This window comes from Mangifera indica, chromosome 6 (genome assembly GCF_011075055.1).
Source record: "Mangifera indica cultivar Alphonso chromosome 6, CATAS_Mindica_2.1, whole genome shotgun sequence".
Lineage (NCBI taxonomy): Eukaryota > Viridiplantae > Streptophyta > Magnoliopsida > Sapindales > Anacardiaceae > Mangifera > Mangifera indica.
In genome coordinates, this window is record NC_058142.1 from 1,574,469 (window position 1) to 1,589,012 (window position 14,544).

Here is a 14,544-nt window from a genome sequence, read left to right on the forward strand (position 1 = left end):
CGTGAGAAAATAGCAGATATTGGATGTTGAAACTTCATTGCAGGACACTTACATTACAGCAGTGGGCCATTTCATTAATTTCTCCGGTGATTTTTGTTATCCAATTCAATCATTTATTAAAATCAGTTTTTTTTTTTTAAATTTTATTATAATTTTACTATTACTTGATAAATAATAAATATTATACTAAAATATTATCATAATTGATTAAAATAACAAAAAAATTTAAACTATTATTATAACTATTTTATCAAATTCATTTAATTTTTAAGATAAAAAAAATTCTTTTTATTTAACTTAAATTACAAACCATAACCACTTAATCAATATCACCTTCACCACTAATACTATTATTTAATACCACCCATTAAAAAAAACCATAGGGATCACAAGAAGAAATTAAGGATATAATTTTATGCAAAATCTCACTTCACCGTCAAATTGTGATTTATCTATCTTAAATTAACCGTTTTAAAGAGTCTATAACGAAAATAAAATTAAGACAAAATTAGAATGTCAACAAACCCTAACTACTATTGATATAAAAAATGAGATTAAAATTGATTTCATTGAGATAAGAAAATGAGATCGAGATTGATTCCTTGATCCCATCTAGATGAGAAGATAGAAATCAAGATTGATCCCGTCAATATCATCAAACTCTTTAATTCATCTATCTTCACACCATGATTTCTCTGTAATATTCTTTTATTACTATAAACTTATCCCTAATTATTTATACAATCTAATTTAACTTTTTATAATTAATGATTATCTAAATCAAACCCGCCCAAATGTATGATCTACCTAAGATTAGTAATATTTCATACACTAAATATTAATGAACTGATGTTTAATAACATTTTTAAATAAGACAAAAAAATAAACAACAATAACAAGACACTTCAATCATAGAAACTTTAATAATGAAGTATCTCATAGTGACATTTTTTTTATTTGTTGTTATTCCATACTTGACATGAGGTGAAAGGAAATGAATCGGGTCAGAGCAACGAACATAGCGAAAACAAAATTAAAGAAAAGAAAGGGAGAGCATGCAAATTTTTCACTATAACGAGGGAGAAATAAGAGATGAGGCAACGAACATATAGTCCACTAACCCAAATTAGCACACATGTAAATGCTCCTAAGTTAACAAGACCAACTCACAAATAATAAGAATACAACCTCTTGGTACAAGGCAGTAGCCACTCAAGGTCTCTCAAGACCGTCACCAATTTTCCCATATATTTTAACAATTTCCCCTTTGATTGGCCACTTTGATAGACCCTGAAAAACCAGGAGGTAATTTTGATTAGTAGTTGTTTTGCCATAACTGCTGAGTTTGCTTCGATGGTTGCGCTTGAGAACCACTGAGGGATGCATCTCTAGGGTTTTGCTGCTGCTGTTCCAGTGACATCCCCGTCTGTGAGTGGTAAAAGTTTGGGTACCCAAGTGCCCCAAAATGTTGTGAAGGCTGCTGACCTTGCCGGAACCCAGCAGGCTGCTGATTCTGACCCTGGAAGCCATAATATGTGCTGGGTGGTACGGCTGACATTGTCCGTGAACCAGGTCCATGAACCCACATCCCTGAGTTATCATTCTGTCCAAGGAACAAAAGAAAAGCAATTTAAAATGCTGCAGGCGAATACAATTAGGTGCAAACAATGAAATATCAAATCAGTCTACAGATCTCATTTGCCGTAACCTCCAAAAAATCAAACGGAATTACAAAAAGTCCTATCACTCTCGTTACTACACCAGAGAGCTACTTTTACAAGAAAACTTGTGTGTAATATTATTGTAATTACAATGCCAGTTTATTACAGGTTTTATGATTGTCATTGAAGAGACTAGTAGATTACCTGTTGAAGTGAGATTAGATGATTGTTGTCCTTGTACTGAGAACTTAAAACATCATCATAGCCAATGGTTGTGCCTGCCGGAGCAGCATGTGTATTCAGAGGAAAGTTTCCCCCAGGAATGCTGGTTGAACTCCCAAATCCATAGCCAGAGGCAATAGCAGCAGACTGAGGCAAGCTGCTGACAGAAACGCTATTTTTGTATTGTGGAAGCACTGCTGCAGCCAGAGACTGATGGTATGTGCTATTACCGGCGAATGCCTGTTGAAAAGCTGATGGCATATATGGGTAACTCTGAGGCACGAAAGGATAACTCATCATATTCGCAAAATGACCCAAAGGAAGACTAGGTTGGGGATAAGGGTGCACAGCAAGGTGTTGCGGAAGAGCTGGTCCAGTGGCAACACTAGCACCTGGCAGTGTCTGTGGAGTTGGCTGTGTAGAAATACTATTTGCTCTTAATGCCTGAATCTGCACATAAAATTTTAGAACAATGAAGAAATAATTAATTATCTATTTTAGCAACATTTGAATTACATTTCCCATATAACAGCTACTGACAGTCTCCTGTCACGAATATCATCTTAAAAAAAAAATGTAAATATAGGAAAGTAATAATTTCAAACCTCAAAAAAAAAATCAGAAAATTTATTGAGGCTATCAGACATGTCATTATCCCTACATAGCATAGGATGCAACCCTGCTGGATGTCACAAGAGCAGATTATAGCTATTCTTAATAAGACTTGAGATATCTCAAGCAGATAACCTCCTAAGATGATACTAAAGTTGTCATGAATAGCAGCATTTGTATGCAAGCCCTTCTCTAATTTTAATGAAATTAATTAATATATCTACTTTTTTAATGCAACCAGAATTTAACAACTCAACAATTTAAGTTGTACGAAAAATATATCAAGTAAACAGAATTCTCAAATGCATTATAATTTAAGACTTGGATAATATAGACCAAGGGTAACACCTCTGGCATGGAAATGGCTGGACTGCTGATGGAAGAAGCTGTATTGCTGTACTTTGTTGGCATTGATTGTGTCACGGGGAAGGGTGAGTACTGAAGGTCAGGCTCTCTCGCAGGTTGAACAGTTGATGCCAACAAGGTACCAGGTAGTGAATTTGTGTATGCCTGCAACTAAATACAACAAGGCAATCAACCAACCAAAGGTATAATTCCATGCCTCATAAACTCAGCCAGCTTAATAGAAAAAAAGAACACAAGAAAATGCACAAGCAGAAGCATAAATGATAAGATCAGTAAGTAATAATTATAATGATAATTACAAAAACAATTGTAAGAAAAAATAACCATTCGAGCCTCCAAATTAATTTCTAGAAATAGCCTCACAAATTATTTTTAACGTCCTTTCTCTTAACAAACAGTGATTAATGGTTTACATTTACTGCCAAAATATAATCACCACTATTTTCTCCCTACTATCACTTAACTATAGAAAATCAATAAGTAAATCAAGCACGAGATACTTCTGCGAATGGTTTTAAAATCAATTTAGTGAAAGTTCTCTTTGAAATAAGACAAGAAATTATTTACGATACAATATGTAGCTTTGAAATCAACTAGTTCTCTTTGTTTTCACTACATCAACCATAAGATGTACTTTCAAATTAAGACTATGAGATTGCTATTACCATTACGCTTGACAACGGAGCAAGACTCTGCATTTGAGTGCTTGCTTGCTGATGAGGAAATGCAGTATTCAACTGCTGGGCATTTTCATAATTATAACCGGGTGCAGATGAAGGAAACACATATTGGTTGTCCTGTGCAATTTCAGGGGTTTCCTGTTTTAACACCTCTGGCTGTGAAACAGGAGAAGGATCATAATCCGCAGCACTCACATTAGGTCTATGTACTATATTAGCATCTGAGGTACTTCTGAGATGCTCATCCCCATAATACTCAGGATTTCTGCACAAAACAAGTTAAGATTATTAAAAAGTATACAAAAAGACGTAGAATATAAAAAACCAGGACATTCCAAAGTCATACCTAGCATCAGAGTGAGCAATTGATGATACATCCGCTGGTTCAGATGCCTCCTCCAAGTTACTTTTCAATGGCCTTGATGCAAATGGCCCAGGAAAAGCAGAACCAATGCCAGACCCAAAACTTCCAAAGCTCAGGTGTGAGCAGTCAGGAGTATGCACTTGCAGGTGATTTGGTATTATTACTGAAGGGTTGTCCTCTTCAGGTTGTGGCCCTTGATCATCGTTCTGTATATTAAGTTGCTGCAGCTTTGCAGTTACTGAAGAACTATCTTCAGCTGAAATAAAAAAATTTTTGAAAAAAATGAAGTGCAAAGCAGTAAATTGTAGGTAACTCCATGAGAAAAAGGATTAATAATGAAGACAAATATCATTTGAATCACCATGGTATTAGTTCCAAAAATATAAGTGAAAGAAGTGTATAAGTTTTGGGGAACCATAACCCGGGAGCAAAGGGGGTTAGTGCTAATATATCACAAGCAATATTGAAATTGATAACTCATATACACACATTTTCATGATACCCAAAAAAAATAAATTAAAAAAAAACTTAATCAAATAGAAGTGCAATCATCAACCAATTGTAGACACAGATTTTGATTAAATTAACCATGATTACAAACTCCATGTCTTAGTTCAACATTTCAATCAGTAGGCATATATCATGGACTACAGAGCCAACCAGGAAATCATGTCAAGGACTAAATAACACAGAAATACTTCAACTAATTTCATAAAAAAATTGCAAGAGAATATGCATTTGCAACCAAACGGTAAACTGGAAAGGCACATAGTATAACTGATCAAGTAAGCATCACACTAACCTTCATCATGCTCAAAGGCATGCCTATGAGGCTGGTAGGAACTCATGTTATTATACAAGTTGTTATCAAAAAGAGATGACCCCCCAGAATTATCCTCTGGTATATTTCTACTAGACACAGATGCAGATCCAACATAGTTTGCAACAGGAGTTTCCTCAGTGTCATCCTCTTCCTCCTCAACCTCATCCAACTGGGACTTTATTTGTTGATCAGTTCTATCCAAGGACAAGTTAGATTGATTTGTATACAGCTCAGAGGGTGCAGGTGCCTCTAGAAAAGAAGACACTTTTGGCGGCTGCTCAATCGAGGGCCATTCATCATTGGAAGGAGCATACTGGCTTGTAGCAACTCCTGGATCAGTGTTTATGTCTGCCACATTGGTAGCATGATCTTGTGATGAATGTATATCATGATGTGATATTGTTGAAGGGGGTGCCACGACATGTCGATTATTAACGTTGTGGAGAGGTGGAGCCTTGGTTTGTGGCCTACCCATCTTCACAATATCAGCCATTGAAACTTGACCAGGGACCCCCAACCAGGAAGACTGAAATCCAGAAGAAGGCTGCATAGATGAAGAAATCCCATCACCCAAGACCACTGTTGATACTTTATTATTTGGGGCCACAGACTCACTGCATCAGATGAGGAAGAAAAATCATCACATTGCAGCCAAATTAACAAGTTGGACAACCTAATTAAATCAAATTTGTTCTAAATTTAGGACAATCCAAGATACAAGTTCATCCACAAGAAACCAATGCTTTGTATACCTAAATCATACATAGGCATGCTTTGCGAAACATATCTCAATCCCAATGCACAAAAGCTAAGAGATTATACAAAATGAAATCATTAAAACAGTAACATACAAACGAACCCGACACATCTAGAGCATAAAGTCTACAATAGGAACTTCAGCTTCTTAAATTATTTTCCTACTGAAAAAGGACATCGATTTCATTGTCCCACCCAAAGATATTTTAAGCCAAAGCTCTTGGCAGTTAGAGATGAAAACACCATGGCCCAACTAAAGTGTATGTAAACTTATTGGAGAATGTTCCCTGTCTAACCACCACGAAAGCCCTAAACAGGAAATGAAGCAGCTCGTACAGACAGCACACAGGCTCCCTAAATAACTAATTGAACAGATATATTGAAGGTGGTGGGGAGAAATGCTAAGTAGATCAAATTACTCCAACTTGAAAAGTAGATCACCAAACAAAATTAACTAGAAGACTCCCAACCCACATATCTAAAACTATATTCTTCATATATCAAAACAGAGTCAAATTCAGTGTAAGTACTTCTGTTGAATAAATGTCAAAGTTAGTGTAAAACAGTGGAGCTCATGCTATGCTGTTACTTCTCAATTACAAAAGGCAAGGGGCATTTATCACTTTGAGATTTTAAGGGAAAAACCTGAAGGATGGAGATCGCTGATTATTTGCTACCATATCAGTAGCTGAAGAACCAGCATATGCAAGTGTTCCATTCTCCTTCTTATAGGTAGGCTTGCTATGCAAACTGCCTGGCTCTGAATACATATAGAGAAAAGAATTATCAGTAAGGATATGCTCATCAACATTCCTACTAAATAAAGGGCAGCCTATTGAAAAATTTTGCATTGCACTGCCTCTTACCACTAGAACCAAACTGGAATGAAGCACTACGACCAGCATATCGGTCAGTACCACCCCTGCTGCCACGGTTTGAGTTACCAGCCCCACGAGACCTGGAATCTGTTATATCCTTACTCTGAAAGGACAAAAGAAAGTCAAGTTATAACCCCAATAACAAGAATGGTCTTTAGAAGCAACTGACAATGGTAACAGCTCAAGTACAAAGAACCCCTCCGCAGATGGTAAGCTAATTTTCTTCTATCACTTACAATCATAACCCAAACCGGGTACAGCAATAGAAATACTTTCAAAAACATATTTTCTACACACCTCTTTTCGCTTGTCTCGTTTGCTCTTCACCTCATGAAAGGGATCTGCATAGTAAAAAAAACACAAAAAACGATGTAAATGTGCACTTCTATAAGCTATCAGCGTCCCTTAATTTGTTCACGGCACGATGAAATCACTTGGAAGATTGAACCCACTTTTGCAAGCATAAGCAACTATTCGTTTCACTAAAAATAAAAAATTCATACTTCTTGATATAAAGCCCCAACCTCTGAGCAAACCTAATAACACTTAAATGAAGAAAACCAAAAAAAAATTATGCATATATGTTGATTTAAAATAAATAAATAAATAAAAGACCTTGAGCGAGGAGGCGATTAACGGCTTCGTTAGGGTCCATGTTACAGTCTTTAAGCATAGCGTAGATCTCGGTCTCAGAACAGCTAACAATCTCCTTTAAACTCTGGACAATCTTCCTAGCCCCAACCGGGATGGTTGAAATTCCATTGTTGCCCTTCCCGACTCCGCCTCCTCCTCCTCCTCCTCCCTTGCCACTCATTTTCTCCCTCCCTTTACCTCCCTCTCGCTCACTCAGATCTGATTATCAGCTTTAAAACGACGTCGAATGTTTGTTCCGTCGGCTGCGACAAGAATAAGAAGACGAAGATTTTAAACCCTTTCTTTCTCTCTCTCTCTCTCTTGCACCGAAAAGAAAAAAACCCCTCTTTCACTCACTCTCCCTCTTTAAACTCGACTCTCTCTCTCTAATAACTTTTTTTTTTTTCTGTTTTTCGGGATGGACGATATTTTGTTTAATTTCTCGTTCGTTCAAAAGATTTTCTCGCCCTTTTTTTCTCTTTTTATAGCTCAAACCAGAATTTTATTAATAGTCTTAATCTAATAATTAAATTATTAATTTAAGCTCCCTCCATTGTCTAGTCTTTAGCTTAAAACCAGAGTCTGGTTGGGGTTGAAATTCAATTGAGTCAGATTAGTTTGATTTGATATTAATTTAATTTAAATTTAACTTGAATTAAAATTTTAATTTAATAATTTGATAAAAGCTTAATTCAAATCATTTTCTAGTTATTATATATATGCTCGGTAATTAATGTATGGTCAAATTAAATTTACTCAAATTTGAAAATATGTTTACTTGATTGAATTTAAAAAAATTGACGTAAATAAATTTGAGTTTTTGTTTAAATCTAAAAATTAAATATTTTTAAATTTAAACTTTAAAATTATTTCACTCTTTAAACTTATAAATTTAAAATTTTTTAATATAATTTAATTAAAATAATATTATTTTAAAAAATATGTATTAAAATAATATATTTTTAACAACATTTGAAAACCGTGGCCTTTATCACTGCTAACAAGAGTCTCATATCACCACCTTCATCACCAATGAGAATATCACCATCATTTCTTTCCTCTCATGGGAAGTCAACAAGACAAAATTCAATCAGATTATAAAATTACTGGTGCTAACATTTCAAGACAAAATTTAACAATGCTGCATCGTAAAATTTAAAGTTAAAATCATAAAACATGTTTTTGATGAAGGTGTTAGCATTGTCGAATTTTATCGAGTATTCCATTCATTGTTTACTGTACATCAGGAGAGAGAAGAAATAGGTTAAGAAAGAATAATATTTTTAAAATCAAATTGATAATCAAATTCGTTATCATATTGATTTATAGTTTAATTAATTTAATTTATTATTAAATTATAATAAATAAATTTTATTTAAAAATTTATAAAAAATAAAATTAATTAAAATACTCATATTTATAGAGATTAGAACATATTGTTTTTAAAGAATAATAATTATTCATTTGATTTTAATGAAATAATTAAATTAAAAAAAACATTTTAATCTCGTAATATAAAAAAATATAATTCTAGAAATTATTGTTTATAAAAAATATTTTAATAGATATAAAATTTTTTTAATTTTATTTTTATTTATTTTTTTATACAAACTTTTATAAATTTATTCAATTTAATCAAAAATAATTAAAATTTTAAAAAATATTTAAATTTTGATTAAATTTAGTTCTATCAATTTTGATCTATTCATTCAATCTGATTTTAAAAATAGTAAAAAAAGTTAAAAAAAAAAAATAAGAGAAAAATATAGGACATTGATAAATTAGATTTTTATAATTTCATTAATTTTATGATAATATAATGATTTTAAAATATAAAATTATAAAGATAATTCGGTAATTTAATTTTTTTATTATTATATTAAATTATTTACCTTTTTTTTATAAACCGTTTTGATCTATATTTATATTAAATACTAAATAAATTATTTACAGTTTTTTTATAATAAAATCTTATATGTATCTGAATTTGGAAAATTAAAATTTAAAAAAAAAATTAAATAAATTAAAATTTTACAAATATAATAAGAGATTTGGATAACACGAATTGACTTTCACCTTACAAGTCACCATTTTCATTAACCTTCTCGATGTGGACATCTTATTTCTCAAACTTCAAACGCTTGAACCTGAAGCTCCAATCAACTCACACTTAATCTTCATCTTCAGAAGATGAGGATTATACTCTGCAACGCCTCGTCTTCACTACTCGCTCCTTCTCCATCTTTCAATCCAACTCACAAACCTACAATCCTTCACACCACTGCCACCGCCAAAAACTGCAACTGCTGGCAGAATAAAGCACTAACGGCTCTCTTAAGTGGAGCTCTCTCGCTCAATCTTTTGATCGCCTCACCGTCTTCGCTGGCGATACAGTCTCCGTCTCTAAAATCAACCTCACTAACTTCGACTTCCGACGCTTCTTTAACCGAGCCTTGTCACGAAGACGACGAGGTAGAAGCGTTGGCTCAGAGTGAGTCTCAAGTTGTAACGAATGAACGAATTGTGGAAGAAGCTTGGCAGATTGTTAACGACAGCTTTCTTGACACTGGACGTCATCGATGGACTCCAGAAAATTGGCAGGTAATATCGTAATTACTTAGTAGTTTTTTCGGTTCTAGTGCCATTTCTCATCGAAAATAATTAAAAAATCATTAAAATACAATTTAAAATCTACGTTGTGCTCGAAACTCAGCAAAAACGGGAGGATATTTTGGCTTCTTCAATTCAGACAAGATCAAAGGCGCATGATTTGATAAAAAGAATGTTGGCCAGTTTGGGCGATCCATACACTCGTTTTCTTTCGCCGGCTGAGGTAATAAAAAAAAGTTTGAATGCATTTTTTTGGTTTTAGTTTCAAGGTTTGAGCGTTTTCTTTGTAGTGGTATGTGTTTCATTTCACTACTGAGAGACCTTTCAGTGTCTTATCACATGGCATATGTCACTGTTGAAAGTTCTCCAAGATGGCAAGGTACGACATGTCTGGTATTGGGATAAACCTTCGGGAGATTCCTGATGGTAATGGAGGTGCAAAATTGAAGGTACTGGGACTTATCTTGGATGGTCCAGCGCATGTGGCTGGTGTAAGACAGGTATTGGAATGAGCATCACTTGATTGGTATCGAACTGTTCTTATGTTCTATGACTACTTTTTGTTTCTTTTACATTTGAGGTAGAATACTAGTTCAATTGCATTTAAATAGTTATATTTTGATTCCATACATTTGTAGAAGGAGTGATTTTGGTTCAAAATAGGAAGTAGTAAAAGACTTGTCAACATTGAATTATAGCAAGGTAAACAAATATTGCAACTGAACATCTCAATAGACAAACTATCCGTTTGGAAAGAAGATCACTGAACATATGTTTGTATGTTTGCATATTTGATCGTGTAAGTGAATGGGATCAAGTCAAGTGCATGGACATTCGCCCTTCCTTCTTTGCTCGAGTAGTGACATGTTCAACTGCATAATGGTTTATTTTTTCTAACGCTTGGCCCTCTCACTTCTTTAATAATATAAGCTGCTGTTATACAAGTTGCTTGAACTGGAGGAGCTTGTTTTTTATTTGCATCCACTCCCTAATTGAATGTTAAGAATTTTTATTTGGAGTTACCGATTTGTGTCATTTTGTGTTTCATCTATTTATTTGTTGTTAATGTAATTTTTACATGATACGTACTGTTACATTTTCCTTCCTCTGGATAGGGTGATGAACTCTTAGCTGTCAATGGAGTGGATGTTAAAGGAAAATCAGCTTTTGAAGTGTCATCTTTGTTACAAGGCCCCAATGAAACATTTGTGACAATTGAGGTTGTGATTCTTAGCTAGCTGTGTAATCAGATTTTTCTATGTCCTGTTTTCGTTTTATATCTTATTTGATGATTGTTCATAATGCTTTCTGAAAATTTCAGGTCAAGCATGGTAACTGTGGACCAATTCAATCCTTAGAAGTCCAGAGACAACTTGTTGCTAGAACCCCAGTTCTTTACCGGTTGGAACAAATCGACAATGGCTCTACTTCGGTTGGATATATACGGCTAAAAGAGTTCAATGCATTGGCTAGAAAAGATTTGGTCACAGGTAAATGTTCACGCAGTTAAACTAAAGAATACATTACTTATAGCAGTTCATTCTAAAACAATTTGAAGTGTGACAATCACAGCTGACATTCTACAGCTTAGACACAGTTTTAGTGCTTGCATGCTTCATAATACCCTGCTGGGTGCTTATTTTTATAAAATTTGTTGAGCTGAATTTACGAAGTGCCCTCAAGTTTATGAGGGTTTTTGTCACTTTATACACTGCACTCTTTCCAAACTCCATATCTATTTCTGAGTATCAATGAATACTTTGCTAGTTTAGATTCTTTGTTATGCTGGTAGTTTTTTATGCTTGTAGTAGGATTTTTACTTTTGTCACATAGTCTAGCTATATATAGTCTATTTATCAATTTAATGAAATAATGATTATTGCAGCAATGAAGCGACTTCAAGACATGGGTGCTTCATTTTTCGTTCTGGATCTTAGAGATAATCTTGGTGGACTAGTGCAGGTATAATTGTTAAATTACGCATTTGTGATTCAGATGTAATTTAGAATTTAGGCATGGTAATAGTCTTCCCTCTCTCTCCAATTCTCATACCATGGGCTAAGTTGTTTGATGATGTGCACATCCCGTTATTCTGGAAGTTTTATTTCATTTTAGTTAACTTTGGTTTTTTATTGATATATTTGGTTCTAGTTATTTATTGACTCTGAATGAATAAATGTTACTCTCACTACCTTGGTCTTCTAGCTATATCTCATTATGGGAAATAGACTTATAAGCAAGAAATTAGATGTTGGAGAAGTTGAAGTATTTAGAAAAATTGAATACATTTTTCCACAAGGTCTACAAATAGATCAACACTACTTTGAGATTAGATTCCCAGCACTGTCAACTAGTAGAGAATCCTAACAAGGGATGTGATTATTAAATCAAGATCCATTTATGTTATTTAAAGGAACATAATCCAATGGCATTACAGCTTGTCATTCAAAATTCACAGAAATTGAATGTGACAGTTGATAACAGGAAAGAGATTATTTGCTCTCTAAATGTAATACAGATATCACTATTTTTATAACTATGTTTTCTCTAAGCAAAGCAAATTTATTTTGTCTTGGACACTGGCTGAATTATGTGTACTTTGTTTGTGTGTATATTTGACTTAAGTAGTATTAATCTTGAAAACCCATTCACTGGTTTCAGGCTGGAATTGAAATTGCCAAACTGTTTCTGAATGAAGGGGAGACGGTATGTTACTTTATATGATTGAAATTTTTAAGATGCATGCAGTCTTTCATGTTTTTAACTTTACAAATTCATAGCACCTTCCTAATATTTTATGATGCCTTTCCATGCTCCTTGGGTCTTTCTATTGATGCATTCAAACCGATGGTGGTAGAATTTGAATTGTTATCAATGTGACGTTCTTTCTTGGCCACCTGTAGTTTCTTTTTCTCTTCAAACAATAGGTCATATACTCTTTATAGCTACTGTTAGATACTGAAACAGTCTAATCAGCTGATGCTCAGGGTTAAGAGAATATAATTTGCTGTTTTATATCTTACCATATAACTGATTGTGGAGGCATCATATTTCTCTAGAATAAGTATTCTTATTTGATGATTATATTTGACTTTAACGTACTATGTTTTGTGACTTTTATTCCTTATGCTGTTCATGGACAGATCACTTACACAGTTGGCAGGGATCCCCAGTACCAGAAGACTATTGTTGCAGATTCTTCACCGTTGGTTACCACTCCTGTTATTGTATGCATTCTAAATTTTCTATAAAGAGATGACAAATCTTATTCTGTTTCATCAGTAGCTAAAATTAGCCTAGTTATAATGGCAATGCAGAAAGTCTCTCATTCAATTGGTATTATGCCAGTCTGAGTCAAATTGTTGTCAAAGAAAGTGGTACATGGGCACTGGTTACAATAGTTGGCATGAACTTGTGCTGCATGACAAATTGGCTTCAATATAACCCATGTTTGTGCAATCACTATGCATTCAATCATGCTGCCAGTGCATATTCTGACGTAGACAGAGGTAGTAGTGTTCTTCATACTCCTTGAGCGAAAAACCTTTATGATAGATCGTAGCATGTTATTCCATGGTCGAATGTGTAGCTGCTCCAACTTGGCTTTAGTTAAACAAGAGAAACCAGAAGACACACAATTGCAGATTTTTAGAGTTCTCCTTATTTGCCTGAAGAAGCCAAGCTCATTCTCACACTTGAATTTCAGAAACTAAGTTTGAACTAAAGATATTGTTTTTAAGAATGTGATGAATCAACTATTAAGGTGCTTGTTGAAACTTCTATTGCCAGTTCTTCATCATCAAAATGGGTGATGAGACAATCCGAAACATTTCTTAAAAGATAGATTTAGATTGAAGTGTCATTGTCTACTAATCTGTTGCATTTGCTTGTGCTCTTAAAATTTGATGCTTGTCCCTTCTTGTAGTGTTGCCTATTATCATTGCTGATGTGTCGTTTTGATTGGATGGAAACTATAAGTATGTAGTTTGCAATTACAAGTGAAACATGTGCTTTTAACACATTCTGCACATCATCGTAATGCTCTTCGATGATCCCTCATGCAGGTTTTGGTGAACAACAAAACTGCCAGTGCAAGTGAAATTGTGAGTAAGCTCAGTTGACTATGTCAAATTTGCTTGCTCTCCTCTTTTTCACAGTTCAGTATCATTAATGGCAGTTCTCATTTCAGGTTGCCTCCGCACTTCATGATAACTGTAGAGCCGTTCTCGTGGGAGAAAGGACATTTGGCAAGGTTCAGAACGAGTTACCTATGCTTTCGTATTAATCAATATCAACTGCTTCACTCATGCTGCTTTTAACAGGGCTTGATTCAGTCTGTGTTTGAACTTCATGATGGATCTGGTGTGGTTGTCACCATTGGGATGTATGTCACTCCAAATCATATGGACATTAATGGCAATGGAATCGAGCCTGATTATCAAAGTTTCCCAGGTATTATTCTTCGTACTTTTAAATAAACTAACACCAGCTCTAATCGATCAAAGAATTATCTATCTGCAGCTTGGAATGATGTCACCGAGCATCTTTCACAATGCAATGTGCCGGCAAGGGTAAAAAACAGATGATGGGATGGGCACTGTATTCTGCCATCCCTGGCCATGTCAGCGGCCACGCCAATCCTGGAAAATTATCTCTAAACAATGGAGAGCATAATCGATGACTCGTCAATGGTTCTGGAGCTCCAAGTTCTGAAATACATGTCTGACAGGGGAGAGAAGCAGTGCAATCTGTTGGTTTCAGAGTTGTTACTGTCTCTGGTTTACACCGACATTGAAACATTGAGACCAAGAATCGACCTTGGATAGGCATCTGTTGCCTCACAAAAACACTAATTATTAATCCGATTTCAAATTTATGTTTGGGGTCATTATATCGTACGGAACTCTGTACTGTGGAATACATTGGTTTTTTTTTTTTT

The 14,544-nt window shown here is 34.4% G+C and overlaps 2 protein-coding genes across 5 annotated transcripts; one reads left to right on the top strand and one right to left on the bottom strand.

The window, feature by feature from the left end:
- Positions 1 to 1,033: 1,033 nt before the first annotated feature.
- Positions 1,034 to 7,371, bottom strand: LOC123218948. Of its 2 annotated transcripts, none has more exons than XM_044640607.1 (10): positions 6,978 to 7,371; positions 6,660 to 6,703; positions 6,351 to 6,465; positions 6,130 to 6,244; positions 4,708 to 5,342; positions 3,888 to 4,161; positions 3,527 to 3,806; positions 2,844 to 3,005; positions 1,866 to 2,333; positions 1,034 to 1,603 (listed from the first exon to the last, which is right to left on the bottom strand). In XM_044640607.1, exons 1-10 carry the CDS (start codon positions 7,174 to 7,176, stop codon positions 1,316 to 1,318), a joined length of 2,580 nt encoding a protein of 859 aa, XP_044496542.1. In that variant the 5' UTR covers positions 7,177 to 7,371; the 3' UTR covers positions 1,034 to 1,315. The 2 variants fall into 2 exon arrangements, with proteins under 2 accessions (XP_044496542.1, XP_044496541.1); XM_044640606.1 differs by having other exon boundaries at positions 2,844 to 3,011; positions 6,978 to 7,370.
- A 1,715-nt stretch (positions 7,372 to 9,086) lies between these two features.
- Positions 9,087 to 14,544, top strand: LOC123218025 (carboxyl-terminal-processing peptidase 1, chloroplastic). 3 transcript variants are annotated; one of them, XM_044639190.1, is made up of 12 exons: positions 9,089 to 9,596; positions 9,709 to 9,828; positions 9,968 to 10,105; positions 10,721 to 10,825; positions 10,927 to 11,095; positions 11,491 to 11,567; positions 12,267 to 12,311; positions 12,749 to 12,832; positions 13,670 to 13,708; positions 13,795 to 13,857; positions 13,928 to 14,057; positions 14,127 to 14,544. In XM_044639190.1, the coding sequence occupies exons 1-12, from the start codon at positions 9,186 to 9,188 to the stop codon at positions 14,189 to 14,191; spliced, it is 1,446 nt and encodes a 481-aa protein (XP_044495125.1). In that variant the 5' UTR covers positions 9,089 to 9,185; the 3' UTR covers positions 14,192 to 14,544. The 3 variants fall into 3 exon arrangements, with proteins under 3 accessions (XP_044495126.1, XP_044495125.1, XP_044495127.1); XM_044639191.1 differs by lacking the exon at positions 9,968 to 10,105 and having other exon boundaries at positions 9,087 to 9,596; XM_044639192.1 differs by lacking the exon at positions 9,089 to 9,596 and having other exon boundaries at positions 9,934 to 10,105.